The sequence below is a fragment of the Meles meles genome, chromosome 5 (genome assembly GCF_922984935.1).
Source record: "Meles meles chromosome 5, mMelMel3.1 paternal haplotype, whole genome shotgun sequence".
Taxonomy (NCBI): domain Eukaryota; kingdom Metazoa; phylum Chordata; class Mammalia; order Carnivora; family Mustelidae; genus Meles; species Meles meles.
The window spans coordinates 121,849,066-121,876,196 of record NC_060070.1 but is presented as its reverse complement, the minus strand read 5'-3'; the positions used below and the strand labels follow the sequence as shown (position 1 = coordinate 121,876,196).

Sequence of the window (27,131 nt, the reverse complement as noted above, 5' to 3'; positions counted from 1 at the left end):
GAAACATGTGACTTCTGCCTGCCTCTACTAACTTTGAGTATTTCTCTCATAATGAAAAAGCACATTAATGTGTTTTCCTAAATCAAAGGTCAATTTTCTCCTTGAAATTAATTACATCTCTCGAACATGAAAGCAGCTTCCAGCACTATGTATTTAAAATAGTAATATTTTAAAGTTTTAGCTCCTACCTTTAAATCTTTGATCCATTTTGAGTTAACTTTGTATATAAGAGCCCAACATCATTCTTTTACATGTAGATATACGGTTTTCCCAGCACCTTTTGTTGAAAAGTCTGTCTTTTCTCCCACTGAATGATCTTGCTACTCTTGTTAAAAATCACTGACTATATAGGCAAGAGTTTATTTGGGGGTTCTTAACTTTATTCCATTGGTCTATGTGTCTGTCTTTATGCCAGCTCTGTACTGTTTCGATTACTGTAGATTTGTGGTAAGTTTTGAAATGAGCAAGTGTGACACCTCCAACTCTTCCTCTTTTTTAAGATTGTTTTGGCATTTAGGGATCCCTTGAGATTCCATATGAATTTTAGGATATATAATTCTATTTCTGCAAAAAAAAAAGGGGGGGGATTTTGATAAGGATTCCACTGAGTCTGTAGATTGCTCTGGATAATATCGGCATTTCTTTTAAAGATTTTATTCATTTATTTGACAGACAGAGATTACAAGTAGGCAGGGAGGCAGGCGGGGGGTGGGGTGGGAAACAGGCTCCCTGCCGAGCAGAGTCCGATGTGGGGCTCCACTCCAGGACCCCAGGGATCATGACCTGAGCCAAAGGCAGAGGCTCAACCCACAGATCCACCCAGGCGCCCGATATCAACATTTTAATAATAGAAGTTTTCCAATCCATGAACATGGAATGTCTTTCCACTTATTTACACCTTCCTTAACTTCTTTCAGCAATGTTTTTTTTTTCTTTTTCCCCCCATAGGATAGAACAATCATATATAAGATTGCTTTATTCCTGCATCTTCTCAATTGTTTCTTTCTGATATTTGCCTTTTCCTTTCCTACATGGTGAGATTTGGCTTTATGTCCAAGGATCTATTTATGATCTTTTGCAGTCTAATGATAACCACCTTGCTAGGGTGAATGCCCACATGGACAGTTGTGCCCTTTGCCTTCTCTCACTGTACTCTTTCGGTGTAGATGACATACTCCTTCTTGTAAACCTGGACAACTTTGCCAACTTGCTGACCTTTGTAGTGTCCTCCTACAACCTGTACTTCATCATGCTTTCAGATGGGCATGGATCAAACATCGTGCTTCTGTCTCAGCTCTTTGGAAAAGGGGAAGTCATAATTTTCCTGAGAATATGGGAAGGTGCATTGAAAGGTCTTTTACGGTTCTTGTTCCAGTGTTTTGAACTTCATTTTGGCTACTGGTACTTCAGCAATGGCCACAAAAGGCTCAGCAATGTTTTTTTAGTTTTCAGTGCATACAGCATTCACATCCTTGGTTGGGTTAATTCCTAAGAATTTTATTCTTTTTGATGCTATTGTGAATAGAATTGTTTTCTTTTTTGTTCTGTTAGTGTATATTAACACAACCGATTTTTTAAATATAGTTGACATACAATATTGTATTCATTTCAACTGTACAACGTAGTGACCCAACATTTATATACATTAGTGAATGACCAGCATGATAAGTCCAGTTATCTGTCACCATACGTAGTTATTATATTATTGACTACATTCCCTATGCTGTAGTTTACCTCCCTGTGAATTGCTTATTTTATAACTAGAAGTTTGTACCTCTTAATTCTCTTCCATCTATTTTACCCATCCCCTCAACCCCCTCTCTTCTGGCAACCACCAGTTTGTGGTCCATATTTATGAGTCTGTTTCTGTTTTGCTCATTCATTTGTTTTGTCTTTTTAGACTCCACATACAAATGAAAGCTTACAGTGTTTGTCTTTCTCTGCCTAAATTATTTCACTTAGCGTAAGACCCTGTAGGTCCATCCATGTTGCCACAAATGGCAAGATTTCATTCTTTTTTATATAGCTTAGTAATATTCCATTTTATGTATATACCACATTTTCTTTATCCATTCATCAGTCAATGGACTTAGATTTCTTCCTTATCTTGGCTATTGTAAACAATGCTGCAATAAACATAGGGGTGTATATATCTTTTTGAATTAGTGTTTTCATTGTCTTAGGGTGAATACCCAGAAGTGGAATTGCCATATTGTATGGTATTTCTCTTTTTAATTTTCTGGAGAGCCTTCATACTATTTTCCATAGTGGTTGCACCGATTCACATTTCTACCAACAGGGTGTACCACATTTCTTTACATCCTTGCCAATGCCTGTTATTTCTTATATTTGATACTAGCTATTCTGACAGGTGTGAGACAATCTCATTGTGGTTTTGATTTGCATTAAAAAAACAGCTGTGGATTTGTGTGGTTTTTGTATCTTGCTACTTTGTTAATTTCATTTATTGTTTTGTGGGAGAAACTTTAGGGTGTTGTACTTATAAAAGCATGCAACTTTGAACAGAGATAATTTTACTCTTTCCAATTTGGATGTCCTTTTTTTTCCCCCTTAGCTTGTTTAATTGCTCTGGGTAGAATTTCTAGTGCTATTTTGAGTAGTGGCTAAAGCAAGCATCCTTATCTTGTTCTGAAATTACAAGAAAAGATTTCTGTCTTTCACCATTGATTATGCTGTTAGCTGTGGGATTTTCATTTATGACTTTTATTATGTTGGGGTCATTTTCTTCTACTCCTAGTTTGGTAAGTGTTTTCACTGTAAAAGAGTGTCAGAATTTTGCCAAATGCTTTTTTGCATCAATTGAAATGGATCATTTGAGTTTTTCCTTCCATTCTGTTGGTGTCATATATAACATGAATTTTCATATGTTGAACCATGGTTGCATACCAAGAATAAATTCTACTTGGAGAGTATTCTTTTAATATGCTCCTGGAATCAGTTTGCTAGTATTTTGATGAGGATTTTTGCATCAGTGTTCATAAGGGATATTGGCCTGTAGTTTTCTTTTCTGGTAGTGTCTTTGTCTGGCTTTGGTATCGGACAATAACAGCGTCATAGAATAAGTTAGGATGTATTCCTCTCCTTTTTGGTTCTTTGAGTTTGAGGAGGATTGGTATTAGTTCTTTAACATTCAGTAGAATTCGCCAGTGAAACCATCAATTCCAGGGCTTTTCCTTGTCCAAAGTTTTTTTTTTTTTTTTTTAATTACTGATTTAAACTTACTAGTTATACATCTACTCAGATTTTCTATTTTTTTTTTAAGATTTTATTTATTTGAGAGAGAGAGAGCATGAGAGTAGAGAGGTCAGCAGGAGAAGCAGACTCCCTGCCAAGCAGCGAGCCCGATGTGGGACTCGATCCTGGGACTCCAGGATCATGACCTCAGCCGAAGGCAGTTGCTCAACCAACTGAGCCACCCAGGTGCCCAGATTTTCTATTTCTTATTGATTCAATCTAGGTAAGTTTTGTGTTTCTAGGTATTTGTTCGTTCCACCTAGGTTGTCCAATTAGTTGATTATCCAGTTGTTCATGGTACTATCTTTTAATCCTTTTTATTTCTGTGGAATCAGTAGAAATGTCTCTAATTCATTCTTTTTTTAAGATTTTATTTATTTGAGAGAGAGAGAGAGAGCACATGAACAAGCACGGGGAGGGGGAGGAAGGGCAGAGGGAGAGGAAGAAGCAGACTCCCAGCTGAGCAGGGAGCCCTATGAGGGGCTGAATCCCAGGACTCAGATCATGACCTGAGCAGAAGGCAGATTCTTTTTTTTTTGTTTTGTTTTTTGTTTTTTGTTTTTTTTTTTTTTCAGAAGGCAGATTCTTAACTAACTGAGCCACCCAGTCTCCCCACTCCCACCCCAGGTCATTTCTAACCAGTAATTTGAATCTTCCTCTCCCTTTTTTCAGTCAACCCACATAACGGTTTCTCGATTTTGTTAGTCTTTTTGAAGAAGCAACTTTGGGGGCTATTTATTTTCAGTATATTTTTCTCTTCTCTATTTTATTTATCTCTGTTTTAATCTTTATTATTTCCTTCCATCTGCCAGCTTTGGATTGTTTGTTCTTTTTTTCTAGTTCCTAAGGTTGTGAAGTAGGTGATTGGTTTGAGGTCTTTCTTCCTTATTTATTTTATTTATTTTTTAAAAGATTTTATTTATTTATTTGACAGAGAGAGAGATCACAAGGAGGGAGAGAGGCAGGGAGGCAGGCAGAGAGAGGAGGGGAAGCAGGTTCCCCGCTGAGCAGAGAGCTCAATTTGGGGTGGGGTGGCATGTCCAGCATGCAACACAACAAAACTGAAGTATATTTAAGATGTAATACTGGCAACAGAAAAGAGAGAACCTAACTGTGGAAAAGAGAAAGAAATAAGGGAAGGCTTCCTGGAGGAGACGATATATGAGCCGGACCGTACAATAGCAGGAAAAGAGTCAGAGAAAACAGCACCACTCTCCATTTCTCAAACTCTTTCTGTCCCTCCAATGCCTCAGCCTAAGGCCTTTCCCCAGTAGTAGGATTCTGCCCCTCCCTGGACTCCACATGAAGTATCATCCCCCACCCCAAGCCTTCACACCTTCCTCCTCTTCCAGCTGCCAAGAGAATTGATCGCTTTTCCCTTAATATGACCACCCCTCTCTAAAGATCACTGAATCACCCCTTAGCATTGAGTCACATTTTATATATTCATATATGTGTATGCATGTTTATTTACTTACTGTTTTCTTTTCCTTGTGAAAGGCCTATTGTTCAATGTTCAAAAATCATTTAGTTAAATCCTCTCCTTTCATAAACACCAAGGCCTAGAACGTTTCTGTGACCAAGATCACCAAACTCACTGTTAGGAAAGATAGTTTTTAAAAATCCAGCCCTGCGAGGATTTTTGAGAATAGCTAGAACCATGCACATTAAATATACTGTCAAAGTTTCAAAATAGCCAAAGTAAAAACCAATGAACCACTAAAGTGATTAGTGAAATTTTACCTGCACACACCAATAATAGAGTTTGCAAACCGGGAGCTCTCAAACCAGAGCATGGAATGAGGCTCAGGAGTATATTGTTATAAAGCAACTTATGCCTTGGGAAAACAATGTTTATCCTTCACAGATTGGTTACAATATTAGATTTTTCTAAGTGGTTCCTTCATATCAACCACGGGAAACAGTTCAAGTTTTGCTTATCATTTCCAGGAACGCTAACAAGAAATAATGTAGGTCAAGGTAGCCTTGCAAAATAAGCTAAATTACCTTTGTTTGGATGATCACAGTCTGGTTAGTCTGCTTAGAATTTTCAAAGCTAGTCTCCGTTCGGTTTTGATTTTAATGGACTCTCCCTAAATGCGAGAGCCGGCGAAAAGTTCCCTAATACAAAGCAGCGCTATATGGGCGGCACTAGGACCCCGGGGGCGCCAGGTTAGCGCTCCCCGCCGGCGGGCGTAGGCGCGGGTTTGAGGTTCAGCGGTTGCGGGATGCAAGGGGCAGGGGAAGCTGGCGGACGGCAAAGGACGGTCGCGGCTGCCCGGCTCCGCTCCCCGGACCGCGCGGACCTAGGCAGGCGTGCGGGGAGTGAAGTCGGGCGCCGCCGCTACCCGCAGCGTACTTTCCCGTCGCGAGGACGCAGAGAGCGTCGGCTGTCTCCCCGGGGCGGGGCCAGGTGAGAAGACACCTCATTAGCTGGAGCTGAGAGCGCGCGCTTCCGCGGGGGCGGGGGCAACGGCAAGAACCGGCCAAAGCCGGTCACGAAGCTGGCGCGGGCTCGGGGGTGGTGTTTGCAGACGGGAGGCTGGGCGAGGGCGTGGCCGGGGAGCCGCGCTTAGCGTGTGGGCGGGGCTCGCCGGGGCGGGAAGCTGGAAGGGAGCGCTGGGACTGGGATTCTGCGACTGGGGGAAAGTGAGGGCAGGACCTGAAGGGGCTGAACCCCAGAAGAGGGAAGGCGATTTCTGCGGGGACACGCAAGACAGCACCTGGCTGGCCGTGGGAGTGTGGGGAACCCTGGGAAGCAGGGGTGTGGGCGTGGCCATGGGAAAGGGAGGTGCGGACGGAGCCTCCCTGCACAGCACCGCCTGCGGGCGGTGTAGGAGGAAACGCTGGTGGGGAAGATGGATCTCAGATATTTGAGGGACGCCAGGTGTTCGGACGGTTACTCTAAAGGTCTGGAGCCCACGACAAGGCGCTGAGACCGTTTAGGAGAGCGCACCCCGGGAGAAAAGAGCAAAGGACTGTACCTCAGGAACCCGGACAGTTGTGATGTTGGCTAACAGGGATCCTGGGAAGGAAATGTGAAAGTGAAGAGCAGGTATTAGGAGAAATGGCCAGACAGGTGTTCCAGAAACTGAGGTTAAGAGGGTGACCTAAACCAAAGGTAGTAATGACTTCGGTAGGTGAGGGAAAGTCAGTTTGAAATGTGGGTTTGGAAATCGGGGAGCCTTGTGGAGAGCAGGCTGGCTGTGGGACACGGGGTGCAGGAGCAAGACCGGGTCGGGCTGGGAAGTAAAGTGGGGGGGGGTGAGGATGAGTGTGGAGCCTAAGATCGTTGGGGGCTGAGATGGCGTTTCGCTGGTACAGAGTAGTGTTGGTTCTTTCAGGAAGTCTGAGTGTAAAGGGAAGAAGAGAGCTGAGCCGTGTGCCGAGTCAAGAAGACTGGTCAAGGCCCCTTTCTGTCAGCTTGTACAGAGGAGACTGGGTACACAAACTTGACATCAAAAGAGAATAGCAGTGATGGGTGGAGGAGTGAGCTGTGAGCAAAAACAAGGACTCTAGTCACAGAGACAAAGGAAAGGATGAAGGGTGGGAGAAGGGACAAGCGTGTGTGTGACAGCTTTTGTTTCCTCTTGGGAAAGTGGGAGGCAAGGTTGTCTGCTAAGAATGAGATGGTGGACAAATTGGATAGGAGTTAAGAGAGTGACATCATTTAAAAGGCAAGTTGCCGAGACAGGTAGGTGTGAGAAATGCCTAAAGACAAGCCATAGGAATGGTAAATTGTTGAGGTGCCCTGTACAAGATTTTGTGGGGTCATAGTTCTGCTAAATGGCATTATTTTCTCTAGCAGTGATCAGGTGCCGGTTATCAGAATGCTGGATGCCAGCCTAAGGAGATCTTCTAGGCCACTGGATCCCAGGTTCTGCCCACCAGAACCTCCTAGAAATCTTCCCTAAAGCACAGATTCCACAGAATCACTGCCCAGAGATTCAGATCCTGAATGGGTGGCAAGGTCTGGAAAGCTGTGTTTTTAATTAGCTCCCTACTGATCCCCACATAGCCAGGTAAAAGTTGGCAGGTCCTGAAGATGTTTCTTTTTTCCATTTTATTGAGGTACAATTGACAATTAGGAATTATATATATATTAATTATATATATTTTAGGTGTTCAGCTTGATGTTTTGGTATATGTATACATTGTGAAATGATTGCACAATCAAGCTAATTAACATATCCAGTTCCCACGGTAGCTAGAGTCTTTGTGTGTATGTATGTTGAGAACATTTGAGATCTACCCTCAACAAATTTCAAGTATGCAATACAGTATTGTTAACTATATCAGCATGCTGTACGTTAAGATCTCCAGAACTTATTCATCTTGGATAACTGAAAATTCCTCCCTTTGACCAATAGCTCCGATTTATACCTCTCCCTAAACCTTCGTTACCACCATTCTATTCTATGCCTCTGTGAGTTTAACTATCTTAGATTCCATATGGAAGTGAGATCATGCAGTATTTGCCTTTCTATGTCTGCCCTATTTTACTTAGCGTATAGCTAATTAGCATATGTATTATGTATAATATATAAACAATGTATTGCATATATATTGCATATATTCATATATATATACAATGGGTATATATTCAGAAGTGGGATTACGGAAGTATGGTAGTTTTATTTTTAATTTTTTGAGGAACTTCTATACTGTTTTCCATAATGGCTGTACCAATTTACATTCCCACTACCAGTACAAGGATTGCCTTTTCTCCACATCCTCAGTAACACTTACCTTTTGTCTTTTGATAATAGCCATCCTAACAGGTATGAGTTGACATCTCTCCTCATATGTCAAGGAGCTTTCCACCTATGTTTTCTTCTAGGATTTTATGGTTTCAGGTCTTACATTGAAGTCTTTAGTCCATTTTGAGTTGATTATTGCACATGGTGTGAGACAAGGGCCCAGTTTCATTCTTCCATATATAGATATCCAGTGCTCCCAACAATATTTATGGAAGAGACTCTCCTTTCCCCACTGTGTGTTTTTGAAACTCTTTTGAAGACCAACTGACCATAGATGCACTGATTTATTTCTGGGCCCTCTATTCTGTTCCATTTGCCTATACATCTGTTTCTATACCAGTACCATACTGTTTTGATTGCTTTGTAATATATTTTGAAATTGGGCAGGGCCTCTCTCCCATGGGGCTAGGGAGGGGTCTTTTCTCCTTAGCCAGGACTGGAGGCCAAGATCAGCCCTTGAGGGTCATTGTCAAGGCTGCCACAAACTGGCAGCCTTGTTTTCCTGCCTCAGACATCTGGAGTTGCTGGGATCCCCCAGTTGGTCAATACCAGGCATGCTGACCCCTCAGCCAGACTAGGGTCTGAAGTGGCAGCATGGGGCCTCTGGCTCTCTTTAGGTAGTGCCACTCTCATGAGCTGATCCTGACCTATGTTGCCCCCAAAGTACCTTGGCCCCCTGCCTACCCCATAGACAACACCTAACAAACACACCTAAACAGGTAGTCATGTACTACAAAGATGCCTGTGAGGGAGTAGGACCTCTCACCTCCTGCTGTCCTACTAAACAATTTCTTTGGCCCTAGGGGATATCACTGGGGGAGGAGATGGTGTCCAAAAGAGGGGACTTCTGTTGTAGAAGAGCATCCAAGGTCACCTAACTCAGGGAGGATCACCATTTTTCCCTGTGTGGATATGCTTAGGTGTGGATAGGCCACTCCATCCACCCACTCAGAGCTGTCTCTTGCATAGAGTCCCATACAGGACTGTGAGGTGTGGAATGGTGAAGAAGAGCTGTGAGTGGGTGCCAGAGAAGGAGGAGCACCAAAGGCATCAGGGCAAAGAGGTCAGACTTGACAGTACACCAGCTGCAAGTGCAAGCCCCACTTCTAAGTAGTTAGCTGTATTAACTGGACAGCTTGGGCTCCCCACAGTTGCAAATGGGAAAAGTATTCTGTGTTGAAATGCCTATGTCATCAGCTGGCAAAATAATGTTTTAGAAAAGTTGTCAAGTTCTCACAGTTTTTCTTCATTAATAAAAGTTCTGAAATCATTTTCTTTTGTTCTAAAAGCAATAAACTACTTTCTGTGGGGAAAAAACTTGGGAAATGTGATGCTTTATTCTTATCGCTCAAAACTGTTTTGGCTATTTGGGGTCTTCTGTGTGTCATGTAATTAAGATTATTCTTTCTATTTCTGTAAATAATTCCGTTGGGATTTTGACAGGAATTGCACTGAATCTGTAAATTACCTTGGATAGTCTGGAATTTTTAACAATATCCTTCCAATCCATGAACGTCGAGGTTTTTTCTTTTATCTGTGTCTGCTTTGATTTTCTTCATCAGTGTTTTACAATTTTCAGTGGACAGGTTTTTCATCTCTTTGATTCAGTTTATTCCTAAGTATTTTGGTCTGTTTGTTGCTATGTGATTAAGACTGTTTCCTTAATTTTCTTTTCAGATAGTTCATTGTTAGTGTAAAGAAACGTCACGGACTTTCACACGTTGATTTTGATTCTTACAACTTTATTAGATTCATTTATTAGTTCTAATAGTTTTGTTGTTGTTGAGTCTTTGGAGATTTCTACATATATGATCATGTCATCTGAAAACAGAGGTAAATTTCTTCTTTTCTGTTTTGGATGCCTTTCATTTCTTTTTCTTGTCTAATTCCTTTAGCTAGGATTTAGAGTACTATGTTGAATAGAAGTGGCAAAAGTGGGTATCTTTGCCTTGTATCAGATCTTAGAAGAAAAGCTTTCAGGTTTTCTTATTGACTATGATGTTAGCTGCAGACTTTTAATATATGGCCTTTATTGTGTTGAGGTCGAGTTCCTCTACATCTATTTTGCTGATAATGTTTGTCCCATATAGATGTTGTCAAATGCTTTTTCTGTGTCTATTCATCTATCGTGAGATGATTATGTTTATCTTTCTTTCTGTTAATATGCTGTGTCACATTGATTTGCCATTATTGAACCATCTTTTCATCCCACAGATAATTCCCACTTGGTCATGGTGTATAATCCTTTTAATGTGCTGTTGAATTGGTTTGCTAATGTTCTATTGAGTATTTTAACATCTGTTCATTAGGGATATTGGTCTGTGGTTTTCTTTTCTTGTATTGTCTTTATCAGGCTTTGGTATTAGGGTATTGCTGGACTCATAAATGGTTTGGAAGTGTTCCCTGTATTTTTTGAAATAGTTTTAGATGAATTAGTTTTAATTCTTCTTTGAATGTCTGATAGAATTCACCCATTAAGCCATCTGGTCCTGGGCTTTTCTTTGGGTTTTTTTTTTTTTATTACCCCTTCAATTTTCTTATTATTCTTATTCTTATTATTCGTCTGTTCAGGCTTTCCATTTCTTCTTGATTCTATCTTGTTATATGTTTCTAGGAGCTTTTCCATTTCTTTTAGGTTATCCAATTTGTTGGCACTCATAAAGTTCTCTATGATCTTATTTCCATGGCATCCATTTAATGTCTCCTCTTTCATTTCTGATTTCATTTATTTCAGGTTTCTCTCTTTTTTCTTAGCCTAGTTAAGGGTTTATCAATTTTTTTTATCTTTTCAAAAGACCAATTCTCAGTTTTGTTGATATCCTCTATCTTTATCCTCTATCTTATTTATTTCTGTTTTATTAGTTCTTTCTATCTACTAACTTGGGGTTTAGTCTGTTCTTTTTCTAGTTCCTTGAAGTGTAAAGTTAGGTTGTTTATTTGAGATCTCCTAACTTCAGTGAGCAGCTTAATGACCATTATGTTGAATTCTCTGTTGGGTAAACTACATATTTCTATTTCATTAGGATTGATTTCAAGAAATTCATATTGTTCTTTTGTTTGGAACATATTTCCCTGTTTCTTCATTTTCCTTGACTCTGTGTTGGTGTCTATGCATTAGACAAAACAGCCATCTCTCCTAGTCTTCATGTACTGGCCTCATACAGAAGAAGACCCTTACCAATCATCCGAATCAAAGATTCACTTATTCTCTGTTGTCCCCAGGAGACTAGCAAATTCCAGCTCCTCTCCTATGGACAGGCTTTTAGAAGCCAGATCCTCAGTCAACAGCTAGAAAAGTCAGGGTGCTGGATGTGTAGTCTAATTCCTTCCACAGAGAAGCTGTGGGGGTGGGGGTTGGGTTTTATCACCTGCTCACTCTGTGCTGAGCCAGGGAGAGGAGCTACAAGAAGTGCTTGCACGCCCCTTCAGTTTAGTTTTGTTGGGATATTTTCGCACTCTCCCAGTACACACAAAGCAGAAATATCACAGGGAACAATGGTCATGGGTGTAGTTACTGTACCTTTACCTGACCGAGCTGCACCCTAGAATATTTGTACGTAGAAAAGGAAAAACTAAATTATTAAGGATCTAAAAGCTCTGATTTGGGAAATTGCTCTGAATTTTGTGTAGAGGACTTTCTGCCCTCTGGAGGGAGGAAGGGTACTGGTGGAAGATACTCAAAAGAAGTAACTGCACTTGGAAACTGACCTATGAGCAGCACAGAAGATGAAGGAGAAGAGGGACATCAAGCAGAGAAATGAGGAGGTACAGACAGCTCCTGATTATTTGTGGGATTCTTCCAGGAACCTGAGAAGACATATTGCAAAAGAGGAGCTTAAAGGGCTGGTATGCTTACTGATGACGCATGTAGGAGCTCAGAATACTGGGTTTGGGAATATCACTATAAATATGAAGATTTTTAGATTTTTGTAGAAAAAATATTTAAGTTATTTAAAGAGTAAGCTATATCAAACTTGCTTAATTTCCTTCATTTTTAAAAAATAAAGTTATTAGATTCATAAAACAAGAGAATGCTATTGTCTGTATATTTAATTTTAAGAAATTATTTGAACAAGTTTTTCATCCTTTTCATCAAGATAAACATTGAAAACGTAGGTCATTTCACAGTTGGTTATATATTCTTTTTCCAAAGGCTATTATTCACTGACTTACAGTTAAAATTTCTGCTAAATTTGCCACAAAGTGCTGCCTTGTCTCTCTCCCATTCTTCTCAATCCTTATTATATAATTCAAGGTCATGAATATTCCATTTGAAGGTTTATTTCCATCTGTTCAGTACCACCCATATCTACTAGCCTAATTATATCATTTATATTTTAAACATCTAGAAATCAACTCTATAACAAAAATGTCTAAGAAATAATAATCTCATATACCATTAGCTTTTTTTCTCTTTACAATTCTTAGTCAAGCCTAAAATGAACACCTCCCCTTTGAAGAATGGACCCCTACAGCCCCTCAGCCTTCTCGTCTGCCATGTGACAAATTTCTTTCCAGGCCACATTAAACCGCACTGGTTCCTAAATGGACAGGAGGAAAAAGCTGGGGTATGTCCACCAACCTGATCTGTGATAAAGACTGGATCTTCCAGATCCTGGTGATGTTGGCAGTGACCCTTCAGCAGGGAGATGGCTGGGCCTGCCAAGCGGAGCACCCCCTGGATGGTCCTGTCACTGTGGAGTGCAGTGAGTTATTCCCTGATAACCTCATGGGCTCCAAATTCTGAAGAACGGGATGTTCTAGCTCTGGGGTCTCCTCATCTTGTGTGTGTGTACACTGCTGTCATATCTACCCCCATTTTTTTCCTAGAGAAGCCCCTGAGAGTAGTTCAGAGCTATGGCTGCAGAGGCTTGGCTACCCCGACCTAGGGGATGCTAAGGATTCATAGATCTCTGCTCGGGTCAGAAAACCTAGGAAACTCAAGACAACTTCCTGAATTACCCTCACACATGGGAACTGTTCTCTGCCTCAGTCTTTTAGCTTAGTGAGTTATTTTGAGAGGCAGCTACCAGAATTAGCATGTGTGTCCTTTTTGAAGTCACAGCCTAATTTCCAGAACTTGGGGGTCCTTTCTAAATTTCCTCTTTCTCCAAGGTATGTATCTCTCATAGCCTTCATATTGATATTCTAGAATCAGACAGTAACTGAGGCGGATGCCACAGGTAGGGTGGGACTGACCCTAGTCTGTGTTTCCCAGAGGCACACTGATTCTCCCCAGAGAAATGCTGGCTAGAATCTCGGGCTTTGTGCTGGGGCTTATCTTCCCTGTAGTGGGCATCTTAGTGCCCGTGAGGATCAAGCAAAGTAAGAAAACTTGAGAAGTGGCTGAGGTTTGCTTTCCTGGAGGCCACTGAAATCAGATTGTCAGGGAGCAGAAATGGCCTGGAGGGAGAGAGAAATTCCCAGGCTGGAATCATCCCAACCAGACACATGGGGGCTACAGATACTCAGGTCATGCCTGAGTTCAGTTAGTAACAGATGAGTCCAGCCAGCCCCTGCCTTACTTCCAGGGATCCGACCATGACAATGGAAATGAGATGGGAACGTTTATCTAAGATATTTTTAATGGCTGATTACATCCCCTTTTCTCCTTTCATTTTCACATAATGAGGATCTTGAAAACCAACTAATACTCTGGCTTTGTTTTTCTTTGGGGATGGGTTGCAGAAGGTCTTTTCATTGCACCGTGACTCTGAAGCATCTACTGGGAAGAGGGTCTCAGGCCTGAACCTCTCTTTCAGCCTGTTAGCAAGTGTGGAAAATGAATGTTACTTTGCTCCATTGATGAAGGAAGCCCAGAGAAACTCTTACTTTTCATCAGGCTAAGACTTGGTCTCTCAGCAAAGTTTTCTTTCCTGAGACTTAGAGAAAGAGAGGTCAGCAACCTGAGATAACTATAATTTTTCCTTTTACCTCCGCAGGGTTCCTGATCTGACCTGAAGACAGGCATGTGCCTGAAACAAGCACTTTTCTATCTTTCCTCAGTGCCAGAGGCTGGTTCTGGGACAGACTTCGGCCTCCCAAGAGGATGTTACTGCCAAGTAATTGCTCTGAAACTAGTTTCTATAGTTGTTCTCTTGATTCCATGCACACTTTCTCTCGGGGCCTGTATCCAAGTTCCCTTTTGGAGTTCCATAAATAATAAAAAGCCATTGTTCTTTTCTGTTTTAAGAATATTCCCCAAGCCATCTCTGCCATTGCTTTTGTTTGAGGGTTTTGGTAAAGACTAGTTCATGAAGAAGTTCATTGGTGTGTATACACAGGCAAGAAGGAAACCCTGAAAAGGAGATATCCTGACTCTAGGGAAAGGTGGCAGCTTGGACATGGACCTCCTCTGAATTCACCCTCCATCTTTGGGCTGCACAAAGATAGTGATTTATGTTTGTTACCTTTATCCCTGTAGGTCAGGGACCATTCTTATTATTCTAGGATGAGCAGATGGTGAATTTCATGTTATATGACCTATCTTCACACAGCACTGATTCAACATATAACTTATGAAGAGCGTATTTTACCATTACCATTAAGAAATCAAATTAAGTGGTGCCTGGTGGTGCAGTTGAATGAACATCTGACTATTATTGTGGCTCAGGTCACAGTCTTGGTCCTGGGACAGAGTCCTGCATCAGGCTTGCAGCTAGCAGGGATATCTGCTTAAGGATTCTCTCTCTCCTTCTCCCTCTGCCCTGCCCCTAAAATAAATAAATCTTTTTAAAAAAGAAATCAAATTAAGATCAGAATTTTAAATTGGAAATATAATGTAATAAACTTAAATAAACCCTTTTCTTTGCACACCATGATGAATAGTCCTTGACCAAACAAGGGTTAGCCTTTTTAATGCAACAAGTTATGGAAGACACAGGTTTATGCTTTAAGTCTGTAGTCTCAGACCATCCAGGCCTCCTGTCTTAGTAATTCACACGGTGTTAAAATGCTCAAAGCAGTCGATACAGTTCTCTTTTTTAAACATTTTTTATACAATCCAAAGTGATTTGGGGTTTTCCGTTTCTTATGAAATTATTCTGAAAGTCGAGGTAAGTTCTAAGTGGTCCTTTTTGCATAAAATATTGAGTATTACCCCTGGAGCACATACTGAGCGCTCAGGAGAACGACACACCGAGGTGGTAACTCCTCTCTCCTTAGCTCCTTACAAGCAGCATCTGCATCTCGTTCGCCCCTTGGTCCCTGCCCCTTGGTCCCTGCCCCTTGGTCCCTGCCCCTTGTCAGTTCCCACTGCTCGCTCCTCTCAGGCTGCCCCCCTCCCTTCATGCCCCGCGTGGGACCAGCTTCCCCCCATTTCCAAGAGAGATGGAGACTGAGGGTGCAGACTTGGGGGTTACTGAGCCAGGAGTAAGGATAGCTGGGGTCTGCAGACAGGACTGGATGATTAAGTGAGGGCCCCGAGCACGGCGAATCTACCGTCACTCCCATAACCTGTTATGTGCGCGCATTGCTCCATTTAACCCTCATAACTCAAGGTGTTTTCTTTTCCTTATCTATTCCAGGTGCCTTTGCAGTGGCCACTGTGAGCCAGGCGGTGAGGAGAAAATGAGGCCGAGCAGGGCAGGGAGGAGCTCTGAATCCAGGACTTAATTCCCTTTCTGGTGGAGGGAGAAAGGGTAGAAGTGAAACAGCTCAGCGGGGCTCAGCCGACCAGAAAACGTTAGGAGGGACTCTTGGTGTCTGGGAAAGAGGCGAGAACCGACATGGCTGAGAAAGTCCCAGCCTATGTGGGGTTGAGGGATAAGAGGAAGAGAACAAAAGTGGAGACATGATAATCACTTTCCTTTTAATGGGGTCAACTGGAAATACATCTATGAAATTGATCCTGGAGTATTTTTTATTTGTAGTAACTTTTGTGAATAAATAATTTTCTTCATAATTTTATGTTGATTTTTTGCACCATATAAGAATTCACTTGCTTATTTTTAAGTAATGTTATATTTCACCCTTTCATTCCTTTGATAATCTTGGAGGACTCTGATGTTTCCAGACATGGAATCAAAATGCAAAAAATACTAGTTCACTTCAATTACTACTTTTATTTCTTCTTGAAATTTTTATCTTCTTTATACAAGACTTCTCAAATATTTTACTACTTAGTCTAAAATTAACTCTGCTTTATAAATTCTTTTTTTTTTAATAAATTTATGTAGAACTGTAGTAAAAGCCCCTGGTACTTAACTAACAAAATGATAGAACTTATATTGTTAAAATTAATTGTGTAGTGTAATTATTCAACTGTTTTTCTGTTTTGAATTAGCTTTGCAGTATAATAATGAACATTTCTTGATTCCTTACTACGCACAAGGCTTGGTTTTAAGAGATTCACAAATACGGAGTATTATCCCAGTTAGATTTCCCAATAAACCAGTGACATAGGCTCCATAATAATCTCTGTTCAACACAAGAGGAAACTAGTCACAGTGAGTTTAAAAAAAAAATCAGGAATACATGTCAGGAACCACCTGTAAGTGAGCAAGGGATCATTTGGTTTTTACAAATTCTGCCCCCCCCAAAAAATATTGAAATGCAAAGAAAGGATGGACCCCAGAGTTTAAAGGTAGGGAGTCTAATCCCCCTAGCTCTTCAACACACTATGTAGGGTGTGCTCTGTCCCAGAACATATCCATGCAAGGGGGATGGCATTCCACCATGGAGTGGGAATGATATTCCTTGAGATCTGTTCCTAGGGCAGAAAGTATATTAAAAAATCAAGCCTTATGACTCACCCAGTTGCTCAAAACGAGGATCCCTTTCTTTATACTGTCTTCAGTGAATCTTATACCTTAAAGAATCATGTGCTTTACACCACACTTACGTCTGGTGAGTAACAATTCCTGCTTGTTGGTTCCTTTTTCAGAATCTGGCCACAGCCAGGGGCTATAGAAGGCCATCCAGGCTCATCTTCTTTAGTATTTTAATATTATAGTATATAGTATATAAATTAATATATTAATACATCCTAGGGATGGGGCCCATTGAGTGAGAACTGCTCGGACCACAAGTGTCTCAGCCCCCGTCTTTTCCCAGGCTCCAGGATGGTGGTCTTGAGGATCACTGAGGTCCCAGGGATGGCAGCCCTCATGATGTCCTTGGTGATGCTGAGCTCCCCTTTGGTTCAGAGCAGAGACACCCCAGGTAAGTGCAGAGCTGCTCCTCTTGGAGAATCCAGCTCAGGGGAATGACCTTAGGGAGTTTTCCATGTGGGCCCAGTCCCTGAGAAAGACTTTAAGGCTCTGACATCGTGCAACCACTGCTATTCTCACCAGAGAGAGAAGGAGATGAGGGTGTGCATGTGGTGGAGACAATGATACCTGGTGGTCTGGAGTGATTTTGGAAGGACAAGGTTCTCACAAAAGGGTCATCAAAATGACATTTCAACATCCATCAAAGATCAGAAAAGGGGGTACCTGGGTGGCTCAGTGGGTTAAGCCTCTGCCTTCAGCTCAGGCCATGATCTCAGGGTCCTGGGATTGGGTTCCGCATCAGGCTCTCTGCTCAGCAAGGAGCCTACTTCCCCCTCTCTCTCTCTGCCTGCTTCTCTGCCTACTTGTGATTTCTCTCTGTCATATAAATAAATAAAACCTTTTTTAAAAAAAATCAGAAAAGGGAAATTAGGGTTAGTCTGCATTGTCTAAGATCTGAAGATCACCCTGTAGAATCAGTGCTCCAGGTAAGGCCCCCTTCCACAGAACCAGGCAGGAACCGTCATTGGAACCAGTGAGGAACCAATGATGGCCAGAGGAGCAGAGGAGAATATGAGGGCAAGCCACAGTTAAGGCCCATAGGTTGCATACTGCAGCTGGCCACATCCCCACATCCCCCATGTCCAGAACTCCCTCATCCAGCACATTAGGATGGGGCCAGAGAGGAAGCAAGAAACAGGAAGTGGCATCCTCCTCAAGCTGCCCCTTATGCATAATTTTATATTATAACTTCTAGGTTTCTGTATCAAGTCCTCATAGCACCTCTTAATTTCTAGTTTCAGTTCACCACCAAGGCCATGTGTAATAGAATGGTGAGCAGTTTATGTTAAAACTCTCCATCTGAGGGCACCTGGGTGGCTCAGTGGGTTAGGCCTCTGCCTTCAGCTCAGGTCATGATCTCAGGGTCCTGGGATCAAGTCCGGAATTGGACTCTCTGCTGGGCTGGGAGCCTGCTTCCCCTCTTCTCTCTCTCTGCCTGCCTCTCTGCCTACTTGTGATCTTTCTCTGTCAAATAAATAAATAAAATCTTAAAAAAAAAAAAAAAACTCTCCATCTGAAACAGATACTCATCCTTATCCCCATACTTTGCTCCAGCCCCAGGGACCCTGCAGGAGACATGACATTAATTGACAATTAAGATTCAGACATCAGTAAACCAGCTAACATGCTGGGATCTGCGAAGATGGTTGCAGGTACCCCTGAAAAAATATGGGGGGGGGATAATGTAAAAATAAAGTTAAAAAAAAGGTGAAGATAAAGTTAAATAAATAAAAATTAAATAAAATTTTACTTAAAGGTGAAGGACTAGTGGATGGGGTACAGTATACGTAGTAGAAAAGAAGACATGAAGTCACTAAAGGCTTAACTTTCCTGTGGGAAACTCCTGCAAAACAGGAAAATGGATCTTTTCTGCTGCTTAGAGGAGGAGAGGAACCCTGGGGATCAGAGTCCAGAAGTGGTCAGAATTCTGGGTAAAATAAAATGGGGTGAACAAAGGAGGTTCACAGCAGGATGGAGAAAATGAGATGAATAGTTCCGAGTAAATCAACCTCATGGTGACACCAACCATCCTTCTGTCCTCAACCCCATGCTGTAGGCTAGGGAAGTACCCGGGCAAAGCAAACATTCCCTAAGCCCGACAGGCTCAGAAACTGCAATAACTACATCCACATTACAGGTCCAAGGTATGTGCTCCTAGGGAACTGAAGATACAGAGACTGAGGAAAGGCCCAGGAGTCACAAAGAAGGCACCAGAAATGTCTAACACGCACAGGTATTTGTTGGTCCTTGGAATTACTTAGAAAGGATGCTCTTTAGGGAGGAGTCTCAGAGGAAAGCAGGACCTATAGACCATCCAGTGTGGGGACTAAATTGTCACCATACATCAAATTTCAGCATTTATTGAGTACTTTCTATGTTTGAGGCCCTTCGCAGGTGCTAAGTGCGAGTAGGATCACAGACAGGCAGGGATTGGAGGGGTCCTTGGGGACGTCGATCATCGGTGTTGAGGAGCGCAGACATTCAGAGGGACTGGAGATTGAAAGTAGGTCTGTTGCTGGGCACTCCCCTATGTCCTCTTCTGTCTCATAAGGGTTGTCACCTGCCATACCACAAGCACAGTGGGGTTACAACTCCCTATTTAACTTTGCATCCTTAATCCCTAAAGACCAGGTGTTTAGGTCCCCCAGACCCTAAACAGGGCCTCTGGGGCATTGGTGATGTTCTATTCCCTGACCTAGGTATTAGTTACATGGGTGTTTGCTTGATAATCATTGGCTGTACATTAATATTTTGTATATTTCTTACATACGTCTGCTAGTTCACCGTAAAAGGGTTTAAAAAGAGAGGCAAAGAAGGATATTGGTAATTTGAGGCAAGAAAAAGGAACCAATGAATCAAGCAGAAATAATGAGTTTTTTTTAAAGATTTTATTTATTTATTTGACAGACGGAGATCACAAGTAGGCAGAGGCAGACAGAGAGAGAGAGGGAGAAGCAGGCTCCCCGCTGAGCAGAGAGCCCAATGCAGGGCTCGATCCCAGGATCCTGGGATCATGACCTGAGCCGAAGGCAGAGGCTTTAACCCACTGAGCCACCCAGGCGCCCCAGAAATATTGAGTTTTAATAATGGTTGGAATAAAGGATATTTAGATGAAACAACTAGTGGGACTTCTGTGCAACTGAATAATAATTAGTAAACAATAGGTCAGACTGAGAAATGCTCTCAAGGGCAGTGTGAAAGTTTAAACAAAAGGAAACATAAAAACTGTGAGACATGGAGGATCAATGCGGACATCCTGACATCTTGCTAATCCCACCCCCCCACCCCCCACTCCCCCCACCCCCGCCCCGGACTAGGAAGTGCGGGAAATAGTAAAAGGAGATGAAATGTCTGGAAAAAAGAATTGATTTCTAGGCTTTATAGAAGATGAAATAACTTAGTTTGACATAGTACATTGATGACAAATAGAGTTTTTTTTTTTTTTTTTTTTTAACAGACAGAGATCACAAGTAGGCAGAGAGGCAGGCAGAGAGAGAGGAGGAAGCAGGCTCCCCGCTGAGCAGAGAGCCCAATGCGGGGCTCGATCCCAGGACCCTGGGATCATGACCTGAGCCGAAGGCAGAGGCTTTAACCCACTGAGCCACCCAGGCGCCCCACAAATAGAATTTTTAAAAAACACGTCTCTTTAAAAAGCACACATTTAATACATTATAAGAAAACTGTAAGAACTTCAAAGACAAAAAAGTTCTCAAAAAAACATTCTCAACACTTGCAGAGTGAGCAGTTCCACTAATAAAAGAACAAGAGCAGATCGAGCTGGAAAAGAATAAATAGACATCACTCCTATCAACAGCAGCAATTAATGGGATGTTACTTGCATAGAACTGAAGAAAAAGAACTTTCAATCCCAAAATATATACCCACAACACACAGTCATTTTAATACATGAATACTTTCAAACATTTCAACCTTAGATGCTTTGCTATTCAAAAAAAACCACTTTAAAAATATTTTTAAATAAATTTTAAAAGACATTTATTTGACACACTTTTAAAATACTTTTTTAAATTTTTTAAAGAGATTTTATTTGTTTATCTGAGACACACAGAGAGAGAGAGAGAGAGAGAGAGAGATCACAAGTGTGAGAAGAAGCAGAGGGAGAAGCAGGCTCCCTGTGGAGCTGGGAATCCAATGTGGGACTCAATCCCAGGACCCTGGGATCATGACCTGAGCTGAAGGCAGACGCTTAACTGACTGAGCCACCAAGGTGCCCCTAAAATACTTTAAAAAAAAAAACACCCCCAAAGAAGAAACACATCTAAGAGACATGTGGAAAATAAGAAAGATCAAATAATTTTAAAAAGTTATTGTTATCTTAAAAAGCAGAGGTAAATTTTTTTTAAAGTAAGAAAAATGTGGCTTGCCTGGGTGGCTCAGTCAGTTAAGCACCTGCCTTTGGCTCGGATCATGATCCCAGCGTCCTGGGACTGAGTCCCACATCAGGCTCCTTGCCCAGCAGGGAACCTGCTTCTCCCTTTGCCTGCCACTCCCCCTGCTTGTGCTCTCTCTCTCACACAAATAAATAAAATCTTTTTAAAAAAGAAAAATGTAGGGACGCCTGGGTGGCTCAGTTGGTTAAGCGGCTGCTTTGGCCCAGGTCATGATCCCAGCGTTCTAGGATCGAGTCCCACATCCGATTCCTTGCTTGGCAGGGAGTCTGCTTCTCTCTCTGTCTCTGCCTGCCACTCTGTCTGCATGTGCTTGCTCTTTCTCTCTCTCTGACAAATAAATAAAATCTTTAATAAAAAATAAAGGAAGAAAGAAAGAAAGAAAAAAGAAAAATGTATTTTAAATGAATGAAAACTAAAAATGTGATTAATATTAACACAAAGGAAATCCTAGGTAGTGATAATAGGGAGAAATGAAAAATACTGCAAAGTTCTTATCTCTTTTGTGGGGCAGGAAGGATAGAGGGATTTATCAATGTTCTAATCAGTGTAATTAAGAGCATTAAGATAAAGCATTTTATGAGTATATTTAGAAAATACAACTTTTATAGTAACAGAATTTGGCCTAGTCTTTAGGAATGAGAGATGAGAAAAATGAACAAGAATAAACTATATTAAATAAAACACTTTAATAATATGATGGGAAATTTTTAACATAATAATAATTGTAATAAATTGAATGAGCTAACCCCATTTAAAAAGAAGAGCCTCTCAAATTGTACCTTCTACATAGTCTAACAAAGTCAGACAGAATACATGAATACTGAAGGTCAAAACCAAATAATGGAAAAAGACACTTCAGGCAGATAAACAAAGATAACTGACATAACAAATCTCACATCTGCCAAAAGAGAATTAAAGACAAGTGAAAAAACTAGAGCAAGAAACTACAATGAAAATAAACATATATTTCCCTGAAAATAAAACCTCAAAATACAAGAGCAACAAATGACAGAAATATGTGGAGAGAGACTCTTATTTATTTAAAATCTTCAAATTAAACTGCAGATTTTAACATATCCTCAAAAACTAAGAGCAGAAGCAAAAAGAAAGTAAACAAAGATATAAAAGACCTAAACAATACAAGTAAAAGGCTCAAATAACCACGTAGAGATTTCCACAACCGACAGCATGCACATGGCTTTCAAGCTCACATGGCACATCTATGAAAACAACATTCATTAAGCCACAGAGAAAACCTCAGTGTGTTCAGATGAATATCATATCATGAATATGGTCTTTGGCCATAATGCAATTGAATTCTAAACTGATGAAAAAGAATAAACAAATGAACTCCATATACCCCCAAACATGCGATTAAATAACGATACGAATGAAAATCTAAATGACGGAACACTTGGTACTCGGTGACACTCTGTATATAAAAAGTAGTGCCTAGCTTTTAAACAAATGTATTAAGAAAGGAAGCCTGAAAACAAATGTGATAATCATTTCCATTAAGAGAATGGGAAAGTAGAAAAACAGCAAAAGAAAAAAATGTAAATAATAAAGGCAAGGGCAGAATTCAGTGAACTAGAGAACAAAATGTAGGGAAGATAAACAAAATCAAAGTTTGATTAAATGATAGACTCATCTGGCAAAACCGTTAAGGAAAATGTAGGAGATTCAGAATGAAAAGGAGAAACAACTATAAACAGACATTTTTAAATGAAAAAAAGTTTGTTATGATCAACTCTATTGCAATAAATCTGAAAATTTAGATTAGATGGATACACTTCTAGAAAGATAAAAAGGTCAAAACTACAGGGAGTAATCGAAACTTGAAATAGAGTCATAGCATCAAAAACACCAGCTTGAAAAGCAAAGAGCACCTTCCCAACAGCCCCTGTCCTAACGTGGCAGCTAGGATATTTCAAAAACAAATCGTTCCTCTCTTGTACATGTCATTCTAGAACACAGAAAAGAACAAAAGCTTTCCGAATCATCTTATGATGCTGATGCACCTTTATTTTCAAAGCCAGCTAAGGATAGTACAAGAGTAGGAAATTATGGATTCATGTCAACCATGTCACTGAATCCAACAATGTATTACAAGCACGATTCATTTCCATCAAATAAGATTTGTACTAGAACAGTGTAAGAGCATGACTATTAGTTTATTTTATTGTAATGTCAGTGCCTGACATTAAGCTTCTGATTGCCAAGGCATCCATCTCAAAGATATCCAGCTAAAGGACACATATTGCCTGATAAAGAATAAAGAGCCCGGCTGCACCCCCTTGCCCTGCCCCCATGAAGTTCCCCTTTTAGAAAGTCTTAGGTGACCTAGATAACAAACTGCTTGCGTGACCCTGCTTCTCCCTTCCTGCACTTTTACTCCAGTTCTTACATTTTAAATTCACCAATAAAGCGTGACCCTGTGAAATCTGAGGCACCCCTTCCTCAACCCCAATTATGGCAGATCCCCAGGTCTCTCCCACCCCCCACAACTTCACTCTGTGGCTCTAGGGCAGGCCATGTATCCTCCAGGACTTGTGAGTAATAAATTAATATATCTTGTTTTTCTCAAAGGTCCCTGATGGTTGTCGCTGAGGAGTGTCCTGCGGTCATAAGAACCACAAGGGCCTGTCTGGGAAATGCCTGTAGGGACTCTCCACAAGTAGTAGGGACCCAGGTGAGTTCTCCAGGCATTCTTAGCTGGTCACATCACCATGGACAGGCTGAGACCACACAAAACACCTAGCTAGGAATGCATTGAAGTCTCAATGTCAGAAAATCAATAATATGATAAAAAAAAATCAGTAAACCAGAAAAGAACATTTGTATTAATTTCAACTGAATTCAACTCAATAACTGCATAAACAATTTGATCAGTTTTACCATATGGTGAAGCTTATTAACCAAAAATCTATAGCAAATATATTTATGGAGAAATTAAATGCATTCCCTTTGAGGTTATGCAAAAGGTAGGATGTCCTTTAATAATTACACGTTTAACACAGTATTGGAGTTTCATAGACGTCACTACGACAACAGAAGAAAATCAAGGTTATGAAGATTGTCAGGGAGCGATAAAATGACTGCAGATGACATATATAATCTACATATTGGATAAAACTGAGCTTCTGGAGTCCCAAGGCCTGAGTTCAAATCCAGACTCTGTACCTTTCAAACTGGGTGACCTTGGACAGGCTCCTTCACCCCTCTTCATGTCTGCTTCCCCCTCTGTATGATGGGGAAATAATGGTACCAACTTCCAGACATAAGTAAGTGAATACTTAAGAAGCATATAGAATAGGGCCTGGTAAGTAGTAAGCAACTCAACCGAGGGTCTTATCATTGTATTGTTTTCCTCTAGCTGGTGATTCTGAAATAACAAAGTGCTCAAAGAACGCCTGTTGAAGTGTTTCTCCTTCTCACCCACCCCCCACCCTAGGCTGCCTCCTCTTTTGCACTGTGTTCCTGGTACCAGCTCTGGAAAACTCACAGGAGCCCCTGTACCCAGGGATGCTGTCAGGCCGCCTGGTCTTCAGGACAATGATGCCAGTGATGATGCCCGCCATGCCTGCCACCAGACCCAGGACACAGACCACAGTCTCCTTCGTCTCGGGCACCTGGATCGGCTCCTGGGCCTCTGGGGCACAAAGGAAAGACAGAGTTAGAAGGCACAGAATGCAGGAGCTGGCTCAGGTGTAGGAGAGGAGTATGAAGAGTTAGAAACTATGAGATCACCAGTGAAGTTTGGATAAAGTGACAATAAGACACATGAGATTAAAGAAAGCAGGTGATGCAGAGAGATGGATCCTGGAAATAAAGATGGTGTCAGGACAGCGCTGGCAAAGGGACAGGGCTCCATACCCCAGTGCTGAAGGAGCGGCTGGTCCAGGCCCAGTGCTCCACCTTGCAGTCATAGACATCTTCAGCCGTGGGAAGGAAGGTTAAGTAGTAGAACTTGTGGAATCTAAATTCTGTGCTGGGCAGGAAGATGGTCTCAGCTATACCTTCAGTGACCATCTGCCCATTGCGCAGCCATGTGACATTGAGCACAGGTGGGAAGAACTTGTCCACATGACAGATTAGAGTGTTGGGTTGTCCCAGCTCCACAGGCTCCTTGGGAAACACGGTCACCTCAGGTGGCTCTGAGAAGAGACAGGACCTGGTAAGTCTGCTGCCTTTGACTGAATCTCAAAGAGCTCCACCAATGTAACCCCTATAGTGTCCAGGTTAGGGGCCACCTCTCTCATGCCAATCCCTGGTCCATCTCCCCCACCAACTGACTCCCAGATCAAAGTCATAGCTTCTCATGTTCCTAACTGGCTTCCCCCAGCCCAACATTGTTCTTGAATAAGAAGAAAATGATTCTTTTGATGACCTAATTACCCAGCTTTGTGGGCTGAATATTGCTCATTCATGAGGGGAGTTTCATTCATGAGTGGACATCTGAGTCTCCCATTCTCTATGCAGCAGAGGGACTTCCCCAGCCCTGCAGTTGGGTTGTAGAGAAACAAGCAAGAGCAAGCAGTACCATTTGTGGCCCTCGTGTGGTTGGACCGTTGGATTAGGTTGTTCAAGTTCTTCTTTGCCACAACAATGTCACCAATACCTCTCCAAGCATCAAAGTCGAAGGCATGAATAAAATCTGGGAGATGCCAGGCAGTCTCCTTCTTATCCAGGTCCACATAGAACTGCTCATCCCCATCAAACCCAAACATGTACTCCCCAGAGGGTCTGTGTGTCTGGACGAACTCGGCATACACTGACACATGGCCCACTGCATGAAGAAGAATGGAGATTGGAGAACAGGTGATTATGTGGGAGAGTAAACAGAATACAGGAAGCAAACAGTAATAACATGAATGAATAACACAGAAAATGAGAAATGAAAAAATTAAAAAAAAGAAATGGGAAGAAGCAATGAGAGAAATGACTTACTGAGAATTTAGGTTGTTTCCCTTGTTCTTGAAAACTTAAGCATCCATCACTCCAGTACAATAACAGTCACACTGAACACAATAACAAAGTAATATCTATGGAGGACTTACTATGTGTTTGATCTATTCTTTGCATCTTCACACCTCCACGTAAAGCATTCTTTTGCATGTTAAGGACCTGCCCACAGAGGTTAAGTAACTGTCCCAGGGCAGCACAGCTCCTGGTAGAGTCAACATTGAGTCATCTCCTCACCACATGCACGATTATCTCAGGGTCCTTGTTAGACCAGACGTATAGAATTAGTCATAAAGCCACAGAGTGGGTAGGGGGGAGAGGGGAGAGTGAAATAAAATGCCATCAGAGTGGAAATTTTTTTAAATTGTGAAGGAAATAAAAAGGTGCCCAGAGTCTTGGTGCCATTTATAGACTTTCAGTTACTTTTTTAGTTTTAGAATAAACATGGTAGATTATGTAATTTTGTCCACAACACTTTCATTTAAGGCAAATTAAATTTTAAAATGTTATCATTCACACAACATTCACAAATTTTCTAGTTGACTTTATGTTGTTAAAGGTAATTTCCCTTGGAAATAAAGGTTGTTGGATTTGAAACTCCTTTGGGATAGCATCTTTGTTTTACCTGATGTGTAAGAAGCAGCGAAGCAGCGAAGGTTTGAACAGTAGTGTCCCGATGAAGTACTAGATATTACTTATGTAAGAATGAGCTTTAACAACAACAACAGCAACAATGCCCTTTCAGAAATTTCTAACTACTTTGTAACTACATGACTCAACCTGGTGATAAAAGTCTAAATAATAACTAAAAAATAACTATTAAAAGTCTACCTTTTCCAGAAAGGAAGGAAAGAAGGAAGATTGACAACAGAAAAAAAATCTATTAGTATTACAGTAAAACAATAAAAATGAGAGAGTTTGGGGCTGAGAAAAGGAAAGGAACCAAGAGGAAGTGACACTCTGGGGCT

The 27,131-nt window shown here is 41.4% G+C and overlaps 1 protein-coding gene, 1 non-coding gene and 2 pseudogenes across 2 annotated transcripts; 2 read left to right on the top strand and 2 right to left on the bottom strand.

Annotated features, from left to right (window-relative positions):
- Window positions 1–975: 975 nt before the first annotated feature.
- On the bottom strand, window positions 976–3,254 carry LOC123942207 (annotated as a pseudogene).
- A 5,148-nt stretch (window positions 3,255–8,402) lies between these two features.
- LOC123942940 lies at window positions 8,403–8,532 on the top strand. Its single transcript, XR_006818562.1, has one exon. It is a non-coding gene; the product is annotated as a small Cajal body-specific RNA 20 (non-coding RNA).
- A 2,023-nt stretch (window positions 8,533–10,555) lies between these two features.
- On the top strand, window positions 10,556–16,119 carry LOC123941663 (annotated as a pseudogene).
- Window positions 16,120–19,236: 3,117 nt separating this feature from the next.
- On the bottom strand, window positions 19,237–26,660 carry LOC123941661 (HLA class II histocompatibility antigen, DP alpha 1 chain-like). The gene is given in 5 exon segments (XM_046005076.1): window positions 19,237–19,346; window positions 24,718–24,850; window positions 25,075–25,104; window positions 25,107–25,355; window positions 25,742–26,660. Coding segments are annotated over 5 exon segments (603 nt in total). The 5' UTR covers window positions 25,929–26,660; the 3' UTR covers window positions 19,237–19,342.
- Window positions 26,661–27,131: the final 471 nt, after the last annotated feature.